Source organism: Carassius gibelio, chromosome B22, assembly GCF_023724105.1.
Source record: "Carassius gibelio isolate Cgi1373 ecotype wild population from Czech Republic chromosome B22, carGib1.2-hapl.c, whole genome shotgun sequence".
Taxonomy (NCBI): Eukaryota; Metazoa; Chordata; class Actinopteri; order Cypriniformes; family Cyprinidae; genus Carassius; species Carassius gibelio.
The window spans coordinates 32045249-32062390 of record NC_068417.1 but is presented as its reverse complement, the minus strand read 5'-3'; the positions used below and the strand labels follow the sequence as shown (position 1 = coordinate 32062390).

The following is a 17142-nucleotide window of genomic DNA, read 5'->3' as shown; positions in this document are numbered from 1 at the left end:
TGAATGGTTATTTGAGCAGTCTGTGACCTCTTAAACAAAATGTGTAACGTTTTTCCTGCCTGTCTTTATTATCTCTGACTGGTTCCAAATGTGTTTCAGTTACAGTATTAGTAAACCAGCTTCAAACAGTTTCAATGTTTGTTCCACAGTTGTGTTTGGTGTTGAGATCAATGAGATACACACAATATCAGTGATGGAGGGAGATTCTGTCACTCTACACACTGATGTTACTGAAATGCAGAGATATAATGTGTTTCTGTTGATATTTGGACCTCAAAGCACTCATATCACTAAAATCAACACAATGAGTCCACAATGAGAGGTTTCATGTTACTTTATTTGTTTTTGACCTTCGTTGGGTTCTTTAGTGGGTTTTGAATTGTTTACATCCACATTCATATCAACATGTTTTATGTGTTTCTGTTTCTTTATAAAATGAAGAGGACACACTGAAATCCACAGAAGGAGAATCTGTCCGTCTGCAGACCGGTGTTACTGAAATACAGAAAGATGATCTGATACTTTGGAAGTTTGAACCTAGAAATGCACTTATCGCCAAAATCGATGGACAGACCAATGAGAGCATTGTTTACAATGATGATGATGGATTTAGAGACAGATTGGAGCTGGACGATCGAACTGGAGATCTCACCATCATGAACACTAAAAGCACTGACTCTGGAGTTTACGAACTGCAGATCAAAAAGGGCAGAAATAAAGACTTATACAAGAAGTTCAACGTTCTTGTTTGGTGTGAGTAACTCAAAAATAATATAGATAACTGTGTTAATGTTCACACTCACATGTTTCTTCATGTTTCTTGTTTTGGCAGTGAACACACTGAAATATACAGTTGGAGATTCTGTCACTCTACAAACTGGTGTTACTGCACTGAACAAAGATGACCGGATACTGTGGAAGTTTAGTGATGAAGACATTTTCATAGCTGAAATCAACCGAGCCACCAATCAGACCAAATTATACAAAGGTCCTGATGGCAGATTCAGAGACCGACTGCAGTTAAACCAGAGAACTGGAGATTTGACCATCAGGAACATCAGCAGAGCTCATTCAGACGTTTATACACTTCAAATCACCAGCGGCAAAAAGAGCACATGCAAGAGATTCATGGTTATTGCTCATGGTGAGTACTCTAAAGTTTTGATGATTTAGCGCTATGATTAAAAGATAAAGATGCAAACAACTCGAGAAGACAGAAACAAATGATATTATGTTAGTCAAATCTTCATTGGTGGCCAGAAATTAGGGACATTTTAAAATGTGTACAGCTCCAACACAGTTCATTCTTATGTGCAAAACTAAAATCCATCATCTTGCCCTCTAATTAATCGGACAGGAGTTAATTTTGTTATAACATTCATGTGTTTCCTCTTGTATGTGGTGCTGAAAATAAAGAGAAGACTGAGTCTGGGATGGAGGGAGAATCAGTCAGGCTAGACAACGATATTGAAATACAAAAAGATGATCTGGTGCTGTGGATGTTTGGACCTGAAGACAGTCTCATCGCTAGAGGAGAAATAAATAAAGCACTTTTCGGTACAAGTTTCAATACAAGCTTCTCCACTGAAGAGAAATTCAGAAACCGACTGAACCTGGATCAGTCTGGATCTCTGACCATCACGAACAGCTCAACTGAACACTCTGGAGTTTATAAACTATTGATCATCAGCAGCCGAGAGACCAAATACAAGAGATTCAAAGTTACAATCTGTGGTGAGTGACATGGTGATCTTATATAGTGTGCCTTTATTTGGAAATCACATTATTCCGCTTTAATTAAAATAATTGTAAAATATTCAATTGGGATTTAATTTCCATTTCCAGAATACTTCGATTTTTTAAAATGTGATTATCTCTGCACATAAATATCAACTTTTTAGTTTTCTTTGTTTTCTTTCAGGGAGTGAAAGAAGTCCAGATGAGGGGCCTGAGCAGGAGGGGACCCTATTAATGCAAATAACAACACCATAACAGTAACAGACACTATGAATTCAGACAGTTTTGCTCATTTTTTTACATACCCAATGAGAGTGATTGTTTTTTAACTATTGGTTTTAGATTTAACTTTACACCATTGTATACGGAGGTACTGTGTTATTTGTTACTGCATGTCCTTTAGAAGAGAATGCTATATTTATTATTGACTGTATGAGCCCTGAGTGACTGTTCTCTTTAAATCATCTTGATTTTGGCATTCCACTACTTTTATTGTATTGTGCCTTGGAAGAATTGTGTTTGATTGTTGTATTCCCATCTGTAAGTCATTTAGATAAAATGATCTGCTCAATAAATAAACGGTCATATACAGATACACTGCTGCTGGTATTAGTATCTGATCATGTCAGTCCTCTAGTGGACAAACACTGGTTTTGCTCAAAAGCAGTTAGCAAGTAATGCATATAAGACTTGAATGTACTCCCATGATCACCACTGCACTACATTTCCCACAATCCTTCCTGCCCTCGAGCGATCTTGTAAGATTTTTTTGTGTATGCTTTTTGCACCCAATCATAACAAAGACATAATAAGGATTGGTTTTAGGTCCTTCTGTCATACCATGTCTTCTTCACTGCCAGCGAACCGGATATCACAAACTGCTTTGTTTTGAACTCTCTCTCACAACAGACACGGAAGAGAAGACAATGCTGAATAAAGTCGTAGTTTTTGCCCTCAATGACAATGACTGCAGGTGTATGGGAGGGTTCAGATTTGTGGCAGAGATAACCCTGGCATCACTAGCATATTCCATTAATGGCCCAGCTTGATCTCATGCCAATTCATACATATTTTATGAGGTGGCTAAGGCCCAATCCCAATTCTATTTTATACTCCTTCCCCTTCCCCTACCCCTCCACCTACCCCTTCCCCTTATCCCTTGAAACAGAGGGTCAAAGGGTACACCAGGTTTGGGACACCAGGATTGGGACACCAGTACCATGACGTCACACGCCATCATTCATCGTCTAGCTCTTACAATACACACATATACTGGTGTGCTGGTGTGATAAAGTCATTAGAGACTTTATCGTTCTGTACTAATGAGCTGCTTACTGACACATATGACATGACACATATCGGAAATCGCGCAGCTCACACATCCAGGAGAAAATAAACTTGTCAACGCTGCCCCATGACTTTCATTAAATACAGTTTAAATACTGAATCGCTACATTATACTTTCCAGCGACGAGAGGATACAATCACTGTTTTTAAGTAAACTCACTCTAAAAAGATAAACGCACAGACGCGAATACATGCAATTTCCATTTCTCTCTCTCTCTCTCTCTCTCTCTCTCGAATAGACAATATCTGAGAAAATGGTTTGTTGGGGGATTATCCCCCATCAATGTCTACGGCAGTTATCGCCCTGATCAGACATATGCTGTGGCACTATCACACAGTCTGTAATGATATGGCATTAGCAAATATCAACGATTTTTTGCAAACATTAATTTGAGTACATGACGGTTAATATGAACTCACAATTGAATGTAACGTAAAACAAATGATTACATTTCATTAAAATCTTTATTTATGCCAAAAAAGCTTACATTTATGTGTCTTTTTGTTCGCAGGAGGAATTCGGAGCCGATTGCGAAGGAGATTTAAAAAACCACCGCTGCCGTCAATCGTCTTCAGTAATCTGCGTTCTCTGAATAACAAAATGGACATGATAAGATCACACACAAGGTACTGTAATGAATTTCGTGAAGCATCTTTGCTTTGTTTTACGGAAAGCTGGTTGAAGTCTACAATGCCTGACTCGCTTTTCGAAATTCCTGAATTCACACTAGTTCGAGCGGATAGAGATAAAATGTCAGGTAAAAATAAAGGGGGAGGCATCTGTGTGTATATTAATGAGAAATGGTGTCGATCTTATTCAGTAAAATATAAAATATGTGACTCAAATGTGGAAATTCTCGGCATGACCTTAAGACCTTTTTATCTGCCTAGAGAATTTGGTTGTATTTTGTTGTTCGTGGTATATGTACCGCCCAACGGTAAACCATCTCAGGCAGCAAGCCTGATAGGGGACTATGTTCACAAACTGCAACTCAGCTACTCCGACGCACCTGTGATCGTACTGGGCGATTTAAACCAGTGCAAATTGGAGACTTTGTTGCCGGGATTTGAACAGTATGTAAAGACTCAAACAAGAAACAACAACATTCTGGATAAGTGCTTTGTAAATGTAAGGGATGCCTATGTGTCCAAATGTATGCCACCAATTTTAAATTATGACCATAATGTTGTGCACATGATTCCCGTGTACAGGACTAAACTTAAAAAAAGTAAACCAGAAACGAAAATGATCAGAATATGGTCGAATGAAAGTGTAGAACAACTGAAAGACTGTTTTGATTGGACAAACTGGGACATTTTTGATGAAGGCTCACTGGACGAAAGAACTACAGTGTTAAATGACTTTATCAGTTTCTGTGTGGAGCTGAACATACCTACTAAAGAGATTAAAGTTTTTCCAAATAATAAACCATATGTGACTAAAGATATTAAAGAAATGATAAATGTAAGGAAAGTAGCGTTCAAGGATAAAGATATTAAGGTATTTAAACAAACGGAAAGAGAATTAAAAATTAAACTAAAGGAAACAAAAGAAGCTCATAAGAAGTGTCTGGAAAAAGTCTTCAAAACTAATAATACTAAAAAGGTTTGGGACATTATGAAAACTATGTCTGGATTGTCATCTTCAAAAAAATCCATTGTAACTGATGATGAACTTAGTTTTGGGAATGAATTAAACACCTTTTTTACCCGGTTTGAACTAATAGGCAAACAAGACAAATTCATAGAAACAACAGATGTAGTTCTAGCATCATCGGAGATGATTGTCATTGAGGTTGAAGATGTTAGGAAAATGTTTCAATCTATCAATACAAAAAAGGCTGTGGGTCCTGATGGTTGTAGTGCAGACCTTTTAAAAAGTTTTGCTCATGAATTAGCACCTGTGTGGCAACCAATATTTTAATCTTCAGTCGACACACATGTTGTTCCTGTGATATGGAAGACTGCATACATAAAACCACTACCAAAAATATCATGTCCAAAAAAAAATTAAAGACTACAGACCAATAGCTCTTACCTCTGTAATTGTGAAATGTCTAGAGAGACTGTTACTCCTAGAGTTGGGTCTGAGTCCACCTTTGTTGAGTACGAGTCAAGACCAAGTCCACAAACATCGAGTCCAAGTCCGAGTCCGAGTCCAAAAGGGGCTGAGTTGGCCTCAAGTCCGAGTTCTTAAAGGCCGAGTCCGAGTCGAGTCCGCCCGAGTCCAGAAAGTAGTTAAATTAAAAAAGATTATAAATTGGTATTGTAAATTTTTACATTCTATTAATATTTTAACCTTTCAACCCATTAAACCAATGGCAATATAAAAATGTAATAAAAAAAATACCACTGTTACATCTAGTCATTGCCATTGAACATTTTTATTTTACGTCAACAGAACTAGTTTCCTATCAAAAAAGGTTTCAAATGTTTTATTTTATTACAAGTGCATGAAAATACAAATGAACCTGTTTTATTATTGTATCACACTATATTGTCCTCCAGTTAAAGATGACATTTCAGTTATTTAATGCCTCTCCCCCACATTTGACAGAGGTAAAGTGCAGCCAATGAGGAGATCCTTAATGATGACATTATGAATTTCTTGTTGTCTTGGAGAACTTGCATCATAAAGTTGCACTGCTTGTTTGGTCAGTTCTGGTCTTGCAAATCCTGCAATGCTGAGCTGTGCAGCATCTGTTGGTTGCTGCTGCTGTCTTTGGTAGTCGGTTGCATCGGTTTTTGGATCACCAGTACAATGAACCGAAAACCGTTTCTTTCGGACGAGTCCGATTTGAGAACCGAGGAGCTGATGATACTGCACATTCGTGTAATATGTAATAAAGTATTTTGTTAAACATCGGATAAATATATATTGTTTTTTTTTATTGTTTTTTTTTTTAAAATATATGTTTCTAATCTGTATATTGTAGATTATGTATGGGCCAAAGGGGTTTTCAGGGAAGTTGGACAATAATTAAGACTCTAAAGACTCTATGTTTAATAGGAATAAGGGATGATTTATGAAATATCTGTACTGTATTTATAGTTAATGATGACAGATTCACAAATTCAGTTTGTAGTAAACAGAACATGAACACAAGTGGAGCAGCTGATGATACTGAACTGCAGCATGTGCCGGTTAGAGCGATTCTCCTTCTTGAGTCAAGAACCTGCTGCATTGGTTTTCAGATCATCAGTACACTGAACCAAAAACCGTTTCTTTCGGACGGGTCTGATTCGAGAACCGAGGAGCTGATGATACTGCGCATGCGCGATTCAGCGTGAAGCCAACTGACTCACAGCGCGTCTGAACCGAACTGATTCTTTTGGTGATTGATTCTGAACTGATTCTGTGCTAATGTTATGAGTGCGGGTAATCCGAGGGCTTGAATGAAGGGCAATCTGACGAAACTTAAGTTCATTTAATAACAAATACATCGCAATGGATTGTGTATAGTAAGTGAATCATGGTTTCTGCGCTGATGACACCTAATTTACTTTATATCTTCAAGACTTAGCTAAATCCTTGTATGCACATTATTGCTGTTACTGTATTTGGGTGTGTTGTTGCAAAACTTAATTGTAAACGTAACATGATAATGAGGTTTTTAACTGAAGTTATGATTAGTGACTTTATATATTTGAATGTTTGATAGACTTGACGCCATAACGTCAAACCATCCGAAAGAACCGGTTTGCGGAAAAGAATCGAACTTCCCATCACTAATCCACATTTATATCCAGTGAGTGATGCGTGTGTTTCGTCTGCAAGCATGAGATGATATGCCACTGTTGCCTGCCGGTGTGGTGCAGTAAAATGACAGAAGGGGAGACATTCATTAATTTATCATCTCAAATTTATGCTGGTTTTATTGTTACACATGACGCGGACTCGACTGTACTCGGAATATTTTCCGAGTCCAAAATGTTCAAGTCCGTGTCAAGTCCGAGTACAAATTCACCCGAGTGCGTGACAAGTCCGAGTTCATTCAAAATTGGACTCGATTCCGAGTCTACGGCGGATATAACTCCTGTTTCTATTCATAACGAGACAATTAGATTTGTTAAGACCTATAAATATTTGGGAGTAATTATAGACGACATGTTGTCCTGGAAAGATCACATTGATACTCTATGTAAAAAAACAAAGCAGAGAATCTATTTTCTTTGCCGTCTTAGGTCATTTGGAGTAAGAAGGCAGATTCTTTTGTTGTTCTATAGGTCCGTGATAATGAGCTTACTGCAATACTGCAACTCTATTTGGTATAAAAGTTTATCTGTTGCGCTAAAAAACAAGGTTTTTAATAAATTAAAAATCTGTTCAAAGATAGTAGGTCAGCCGCTTGAAATGCTTTACGATTCATCCTATTATAAGAAGATGTTTAGGCTTGCTAACAATATAGTCTCTAATCCTACGCATATACTGCATAAAGACTTTGAATTATTACCGTCACAATGGAGGTATAGAGTTCCCAAATTTAAGAAAGTGAAGCTGAAAAACTCTTTTGTGCACCAGGCAATCCTTGCACTGAACAAAAACACCTAATCAGAGATCAAGAGTATTGGGAAGGTGTTGCAGATGTATAAATGTTGTATGAAATGTATAATTGTACGTGCTAGAGTGAATGTCAATGTAGACTGTACGTTAAATGTTGTAAACATAAAAACTGTTATGCAAGAAAAATTTCAGACACAGTCTGACAATAAAGTATAAAGTATTGCTTTATGCTTGAATGAAGCCTGGGTGCCACCTACAGGCCTAGTATGTGAGGTGCAAATGGAGTTGTATTTTTTTAGAAGACCTTTTACTGGATCAAATGAATTAACTCATTTAAGGGATGTAGTAGATTGGGTACAGCAGGTTTATTATTATTATTATTATTATTATTATTATTTTATTTAAGGGCCTTAGAAAACCTGAAATGTTTATGTGAAATGACTTGAAAGGTCAGACTGAGAGGGTTAAAAGGTTGAAAATAAAAACAATTTTGTTACGTTTTGTCTACAGATCGAGGAAACCATGGAGCAGCAATAAGAGAAGAGAGAATTGTGTCATTTTTATTTCTGCTCCATATTCTGCAGTATATTTGACCTAGAATGAGTTGTGTGATGTGTATAAGCCAGGGCCGTGCACAGGGGGGTGGCACGGTGGCAAGACCCCTCTGCCCTCATCAGCTGAGAAGCCCCTCTCACCAGTCCCCCATCACCCCAGGCTCATAGCGGTCTGTTACCTCAGCTAAAGATCTACTGATTCTGCGAATCCACTCCATGTTTTCCTGCTTGCTCTGCAGCATCAATCACAGACCCTGTCCCAAATGGCACCCTAAACCCTCACGGTCTTCCACTGAGTCTGCACTTTTGTGATCTAATGCCACTTTGACTGACGGGTAGAAGTCTGCTGTGGATCTCGCACCAGTGCAGGCTCGGCAGAAGTGCGGATTGAGAAAAAAAAAACTAACAAAAAAGAAGAAGACAGAGTGCAGCAGAGAACAAAAGAGCAAAATAATATATTTATTATTATTATTTGGAAAAGTGTTTGAAAAATTGTGTTTTATTGTCAGTCACAAGTACTGTAGTACTGAATTTGGAACAAATTTTTAATTTAGTGCAATATTTTGTAATTGCAACATTTAAGTGTAATTTTCACTCGCAACTGCAATCGTATTTATATTGTTATTCCTCCGTTCACCATTGTGACGATCAACATGTTTCCTCATTCTATGACCACACTCAACAAAACGAAATATACTGTATGTGAATGCATATATTAATACTAGACACCTTAAAGATAATGTGTACCAAAAATCTTTATCTGTATGTTAACATACTTTACTAGCCTTTAGTTTTGGAGCTCAAGGTGCAAACAGGAAGAACTGCTCTGATCATGTGACAATTTGCAATAATCATGTGAAACTGAACATATTTCAACACCCTTTATTTTTCCCATATTTGCAGGAAGTGCACTAAAACACCAATCAGAAAGGTTTTTAGGGACTTAAAAATGAAAACCTTTTTTTTACAATCATTATTGTGACCGGTGGGATTAAATGGATTAGGTATATTTCACAATATAATCACTTGTTTTAGATGATACTATCATGTGTGTCTAATATTTATACTTCCACTGAAGATGAGGAAGGAGCAGGCTCAGAAAGTGAGGAAGGGCCAAATTAACAGACAAGACTGTTAAACCAGCTGACAACAAAGGAAGACAGGCATTAAATTATTTGAATGAATGAGTAATTACACTACAGCAACATAAATTGAATTAGCACTAAACATAATTATATTTACAATCTGATTGTAAAAGGTTTGTTATTTATTTTTTATATTAAGATTAAACTGTCCCAGGGTCAACTCAACAAAGTAAAAGTGAAGGTCTTGGAACTGAGCCAGAGACAGAAAATGTTCAGATTGAGAAAGAGTGAAATACAGTGGGACAGAGAGGGAAGAAATAGAGGCATAACAGGAAGATATGGAGAGTGAGGGAGCCATTTAACAAGCACCCACCCCCTTAGTGCCCCTTTTTTTGGTCTGGGCCACTGCCTCTCAAAACGTCTGTGCACGGCCCTGGTATGAGCTGCGCATATACTAGTGCATGTAGAAGTGTATAAATCAGGAATAGAAAATGCTCTTCTGTCATAAATCTATCAGCTGATCTTCTAGCATGTGTAGTTGGTCTCATATGTGATGCATGCATGGTTTTCAGTGCATGGGGGTGAGAGCTGTGAGGTATCATTCACATTCATGTCAATAACAATATTGCTCTGATGACACATGATGCATGAGTGCATGGGCACTGAGTATGCAGGGTTTTTAATGCAGGTCTCTGAGCCATAAATGCTTGGCTGCTAATATCAGAGCTAAGAGAGAAGGAAAAATTAACCACTGGCGGAATAAGATGTAATTATTCATATTAATGTTAAAAGAGTTACTTGATCAGATTACAGTGTTAGTTTAAATGACAAAGTAATTTTTTTTTATATTTTTGCAAGTATAGTTTTTGGAGAGTTGTAGGTGCTTGGTGCCATTTGTAAGTACTGTTTTGTCTTGACAAAATATTTATTTATAATATATATATATATATGACCTATTGCTCTTTTTTTCTATTCTGTCTGTTTTCTTTTTATTTATATTATTTAAAAGCCCTTGCTACGTGTACTGTGTTAAGCTAACGGAGACTTGTTATAGCACTTATATATCATTGCTCTTTTTGTTGTTTTTATTTGCTTCCACCTCCCTTATTTGTAAATTGTAAGCTGACCTTCAAATAAGCTAATAAAAACTTGCTGTCATGCTGTATAGTCTCTGTTTCCCTGGGTGTCCACTAGTGAGCTCACTTCTCCTTAGGCACTTCACCATAGGCACTATAATTCCTCTAGTCTGGTCCTGTCTTCACAGTAATTGCCCTCCAGTTAATTGCATCAGGTGTAGGCAATCTATTGTCATTAGTCTCCTTATAAATACCTGTCTTTCCCTGTTGTTTGTATGGAGTCCTTACCCTTTGATGTGCCAGTCTTCTTGTTCCCCGAGATTCCTCTATTCTCATATTCTGAGTTCCCGTTCCGTTTCCTTCCCTTTCCTGTTCCCTTCCGTGTTTTGTTATTTTGTTTATGGCGTTACATTTTAGTCAAAAGTTATGAGCGTGTAAGACATGCTCACGAGCACATTATGTTATTTCACACGCGCAAAAATGAACCTTCAGCTGGCATGATAAAAGTACTCGCGCACAAATTCAACAGCCGAGAGGTGTACATGTAGCTGCGAGCGAGCGCCTGGCATACTCGCATAGGTTAACTCTGCTTGTGCAGTGGAATCCTGCTCGCGCGCAGCGGGCTTCTGCTCGCGGAGTGCTGTTTTGCTCGCGCGGTGGATTTCTGCTCGCTCAGCTGATTTCTGCTCGCTCGAGTCTACATGACTTTTGACAATTTGGGGGCGGAAACCAAGGAGGGCACTGACCCTCTTATGATTGGTCACTTTCACACAGGGACATCCTTGTACCTTGATTGACAGCTCTCATTACAGGAAGCACGGAGTTGGGTTAAGTTACCACCGAAGAAGAGTGGGAATGAATTAGAATGAGTTTTCCAATATACATTAAATGTCTCTGCACGTATAAAATGCTGCGCTGATCATAGTTAAATCAGTTACCATCGATGAATATACACTCTAGAAAGGGTTGGGTCATTTTGTTGGGTTATTTTATTTCTTTTTAAACACTTTTGGGTAGTTTCAAATTTACGACGTGTTGGGTTAAACCTGCTCGGTTGTTTCCGGACCAGCGCTGGGTTATTTAACGCGCCTTGAAGATCGCTCCCCAACTGTCATTTTGGAAGAACAACGGGGCAAAGCCACGGCTTTCAACGGTTTTAAGGTAAGTTTATTTAATGTTTTCTTTAATAATTATTTTAAATTGGTAGAATTATAACTTTTTTTTGCGGCAACATTACTGTTAAACTTCTATAGGCCAACATTATTTACGTTAAATGATGAACAGTTTACCTCAAACGGGCAACCTACGTAACGTCACTCACATAATCGTGCTAAGGTATCTACGACGACAGATTAATACAGTTTTATTAAGTTTCAGACAGTGACGGATGGCTGAAATATGCGAATATCTGTGAAAATAGAGGAAAAATTAGTTTGACCGTAGACCGAGTTAGTGAGGTGATTTAATGCTTGTGTGGTTTATAAAGACTTTTTACATACAAGTTATAATTCAAAATGTTGTTTTTTCCTTTCAGAAAAGCACATGGATACACTTGTGTGAGACAAACTCTTCGAGTGCAGTCTTATTGAGGCATCTAACGGTAAGTTCATGTTTATTATACATTTTACATAATTATTTGTCTGTTATAATCAACTAACGTTAACCCTCACTTAACTTAAACGCACATACATTTTTATTTCGTGCATAAAGCTGCACTTTATGTAACTTTATGTTCAGATTACATAATTTATGAGCGTAAACTTCATATACCCATTTTCCAGATCATGTTTTTGACTTGTCCTTATTACTTTGGTACACCTACAGTATTGTTCAAAATAATAGCAGTACAATGTGACTAACCAGAATAATCAAGGTTTTTAGTATATTTTTTATTGCTACGTGGCAAACAAGTTACCAGTAGGTTCAGTAGATTGTCAGAAAACAAACAAGACCCAGCATTCATGATATGCACGCTCTTAAGGCTGTGCAATTGGGCAATTAGTTGAAAGGGGTGTGTTCAAAAAAATAGCAGTGTCTACCTTTGACTGTACAAACTCAAAACTATTTTGTACAAACATTTTTTTTTTTTCTGGGATTTAGCAATCCTGTGAATCACTAAACTAATATTTAGTTGTATGACCACAGTTTTTTAAAACTGCTTGACATCTGTGTGGCATGGAGTCAACCAACTTGTGGCACCTCTCAGCTGTTATTCCACTCCATGATTCTTTAACAACATTCCACAATTCATTCACATTTCTTGGTTTTGCTTCAGAAACAGCATTTTTGATATCACCCCACAAGTTCTCAATTGGATTAAGGTCTGGAGATTGGGCTGGCCACTCCAGAACATTAATTTTGTTGGTTTGGAACCAAGACTTTGCCCGTTTACTAGTGTGTTTTGGGTCATTGTCTTGTTGAAACAACCATTTCAAGGGCATGTCCTCTTCAGCATAGGGCAACATGACCTCTTCAAGTATTTTAACATATGCAAACTGATCCATGATCCCTGGTATGCGATAAATAGGCCCAACACCATAGTAGGAGAAACATGCCCATATCATGATGCTTGCACCTCCATGCTTCACTGTCTTCACTGTGTACTGTGGCTTGAATTCAGAGTTTGGGGGTCGTCTCACAAACTGCCTGTGGCCCTTGGACCCAAAAAGAACAATTTTACTCTCATCAGTCCACAAAATGTTCCTCCATTTCTCTTTAGGCCAGTTGATGTGTTCTTTGGCAAATTGTAACCTCTTCTGCACATGCCTTTTTTTTAACAGAGGGACTTTGCGGGGGATTCTTGAAAATAGATTAGCTTCACACAGACGTCTTCTAACTGTCACAGTACTTACAGGTAACTCCAGACTGTCTTTGATCATCCTGGAGGTGATCATTGGCTGAGCCTTTGCCATTCTGGTTATTCTTCTATCCATTTTGATGGTTGTCTTCCGTTTTCTTCCACGTCTCTCTGGTTTTGCTCTCCATTTTAAGGCATTGGAGATCATTTTAGCTGAACAGCCTATCATTTTTTGCACCTCTTTATAGGTTTTCCCCTCTCTAATCAACTTTTTAATCAAAGTACGCTGTTCTTCTGAACAATGTCTTGAACGACCCATTTTCCTCAGCTTTCAAATGCATGTTCAACAAGTGTTGGCTTCATCCTTAAATAGGGGCCACCTGATTCACACCTGTTTCTTCACAAAATTGATGACCTCAGTGATTGAATGCCACACTGCTATTTTTTTGAACACACCCCTTTCAACTAATTCAACTAATTGCCCAATTGCACAGCCTTAAGAGCGTGCATATCATGAATGCTGGGTCTCATTTGTTTTCTGAGAATCTACTGAACCTACTGGTAACTTGTTTGCCACGTAGCAATAAAAAAATATACGAAAAACCTTGATTATTCTGGTTAGTCACATTGTACTGCTATTATTTTGAACAATACTGTATAAGTGTAAATGGACTGTTTTAAAGCTGGGGAGTAACCCAGTACCTGCGTGACTTGTCATAGAAATGTCTGTGTGCGCGCATTCTGTGTGATCTCCCTCACTTTGCCAGTGACTGTGTGTTTGATAAAGCCAGGATATTAACATAAAACTGTGATTTATAATGACTGGAACATCCCATTGATTAGACAGTTTGAAAGCACACCTTTCAGCCAACCACTATAGCATATTCTGCTTCTGTAGACCAACTCATAGGTGAATTTAACTCATAAACATGATGGACTCAATTTCATGATGAACTTCACACAGTTAATTGAACTGAATCACTGTTATTAACAGTCAACAAATTAAAATACTTTGTATTTTCTTTTACTTTATTTTATAGGTTGGAACAAACATGGAATTCTTTAACTGAGCAGAGTCCACAAAACCCCATCCAATTGTCGTGCCGATTTAAAAATGCCAGCAGATCTCTCAGGCATTGATCATAATCAATGAACAGGTAAGGATATTCTGGACAATTTTCAAAAGGAATTGCAAATTGTATATTTAATTGCATTTTTCCACATGTGGACACATAAATTGTGACAGTCAAAACGCAATTGAAACGCATTTGAATTTCAGATGCCTTACACAGAAAGCTGTCAATTTGTGTCAAGGGTGGGACTATACTATGGGGCGTGTTTGTATTGGGAGATATTTTGTAGTTTTTACCCCAAATCTCTCACGGTTTCCACTCTGATGCACGTCAGCAAAACAACATTGCAGTTCTACTCTGATTTACCTATTTGCATCTTAACCTATATTTTATTCATCAGGTGAAAAGCATTTTGCACAATTGTCTTTGAGTGACGTCACCTCCCAATACAAACACTCTCCATAGTATGGTCCAACCTCTGACAAAAATTGACAGCTTTCAATGTGAGGCATTGGAAATTCAGATGCTAAAGTAATTGCAATTCCATTTCAGTGAAAAAACAGACATTGCAATTCATAAAACCTCATGTACTTGTTCTTATGATGCATCTATGCTAATATTTGTCTGTTTCTCTCTTATTCCGAGGTCACCGTAGCCACCAGATCCAGTCTGTATCCAGATCAGAGGTTCACTGCAGTCACCCGGATCCAGTACGTATCCAGACCAGATGGTGGATCAGCACCTAGAAAGGACCTCTACTGCCCTGAAAGACAGCGGAGACCAGGACAACTAGAGCCCAGATACAGATCCCCTGTAAAGACCTTGTCTCAGAGGTCCACCAGGACAAGACCACAGGAAACAGATGATTCTTCTGCACAATCTGACTTTGCTGCAGTCTGGAATTGAACTACTGGTTTCGTCTGGTCAGAGGAGAACTGACCCCCAACTGAGCCTGGTTTCTCCCAAGGTTTTGTCTCCATTCTGTCACCGATGGAGTTTCGGTTCCTTGGTTTTCCTTAGTTGGAGACAATTAATATCAAGCGATATCATTGACTTGATTGCACAGAGGGACGATATATCACTGAATCAATGATGAACTGACTTTAACTGAAAACTGAGTGTTTACTGTTGTCCCTTTGCATTATTACACACTATTTTCCTGTTTAATACTGTAAAGCTGCTATGATGCATTATTTGTTTAATATGACAGGCTTATTACTCATAATACATGGAAAATACAGCTGCAAACGGACATTGTTTTTCCATTTGAAATTTGGCAGTCACTGTGCATTCATAAAAACTGAAACAGTAATTTTTGTTCAGTGTTTTTGAAACAGTGTTTTTGTTCAAGATTTGCAATTGTGTTTGGATTGTCACAATGTGTCACATGTGGAAAACGCAATTGAAAATATAATTTGCAATTCCTTTTGAAAATTGTCCTTCCATACACAGGCTCTATAATTGTACTTCCATAGACAGGCTCTATAACAAAGTACACTGCTCTCAGGTGTAGATCTTTGCTTCAAATCTTAAGTGTTTGACAATAGTACACCCAAAAATGAAAATTGTCATTAATTATTCACCCTGGTCTGAAAGCTCTCGAATTTCATCGAAAATATCTTGTGTTCTGAAGATGAACGAAGGTCTTACGGGTTTGTAACGACATGATATAAATTTATAATATACATTTTAGGACATCTTTAAATGATTTTACATTTAAATGTAAAAAATTTTAATTGTCAATGTCATTTCACTGTGTATTTAAATAGCTAAACATGTAAAAATGTAATGGTTAAACTGCTAGACACCGGTCATTCAGAAATAATTTTCTTATTTATTGCAACTGTTTTTTTTTTTTTTTTTTTTTTTTGGGATTTGATGGAAACAAAAAAAAAGGGAAAATTGCATGTTGTTTGTCATTGGTACAAATTTGTGAATGTCAGATTCCATTAAAATTATTTTTAACAGTCTAAATAACCTGTATTCTTCATTATTTATTAATCCATGATTGCTATGTTAAGCAAAAGTGAAATTATGAGAATAACCCAGCAAGAATAACCCAGAACCAAAAAAAATGCACACACACAAAGGGTAAAAAATGCAATCTTGGGTTTTCTCAATAACCCAGCATGCTGTTCTATCTAATATTTACCCAGCGCTGGGTTGCCAATTGGGTTATTTTTAACTCAGCCATTTTTGGAGTGTATTAGCGAACAATGAAGACTACGTTTTGTTAAGAAAGTTAACATTAACGATACATATTTCCTAAATGAATCATAACATAATTGTTTTCACATGTACTTTTACATGTGAAAACAATTATGTTATGATTCAGTTAGCCTAACGTTAGTTGTCTAAGATGCAGTTTTTAAAGATTAAAAGTTTTAAAATGAGTGTCTGTCGATCAGCATCACAAGTGTTGGCTAAGGCGTTAGCTACAGAACGAATAGGCTAGCTAGTTACGTTACTTGTTGCTCAAAAATATGTAACATCAATGTTAACTTTCTTAAAAAAACGTAGGCTTCATCGTTCGCAAATATATACATCGATGGTAATTAATTTAACTATCATCTGTGCAGCATTTTATACGTGCAGAGACATTTAATGTATATTAGAAAACTCATTCTAATTCATTCCCACTCTTCTTCGGTGGTAACTTAACCCAACTCCGTGCTTCCTGTAATGAGAGCTGTCAATCAAGGTACAAGGATGTCCCTGTGTGAAAGTGACCAATCATAAGAGGGTCAGTGCCCTCCTTGGTTTCCGCCCCCAAATTGTCAAAAGTCATGTAGACTCGAGCGAGCAGAAATCAGCTGAGCGAGCAGAAATCCACCGCGCGAGCAAAACAGCACTCCGCGAGCAGAAGCCCGCTGCGCGCGAGCAGGATTCCACTGCACAAGCAGAGTTAACCTATGCGAGTATGCCAGGCGCTCGCTCGCAGCTACATGTACACCTCTCGGCTGTTGAAT

At 37.7% G+C, this 17142-nt stretch overlaps 1 protein-coding gene and 1 long non-coding RNA gene across 2 annotated transcripts; both read left to right on the top strand.

The window, feature by feature from the left end:
- Positions 1-1776, top strand: LOC127988259 (uncharacterized). Its single transcript, XM_052590906.1, has 3 exons — positions 1-753; positions 833-1144; positions 1417-1776. The coding sequence occupies exons 1-3, from the start codon at positions 657-659 to the stop codon at positions 1740-1742; spliced, it is 735 nt and encodes a 244-aa protein (XP_052446866.1). The 5' UTR covers positions 1-656; the 3' UTR covers positions 1743-1776.
- Positions 1777-10707: 8931 nt separating this feature from the next.
- On the top strand, positions 10708-16150 carry LOC127988280 (uncharacterized). The gene is made up of 4 exons (XR_008161607.1): positions 10708-11464; positions 11838-11903; positions 14141-14257; positions 14819-16150. It is a non-coding gene; the product is annotated as an uncharacterized LOC127988280 (long non-coding RNA).
- Positions 16151-17142: the final 992 nt, after the last annotated feature.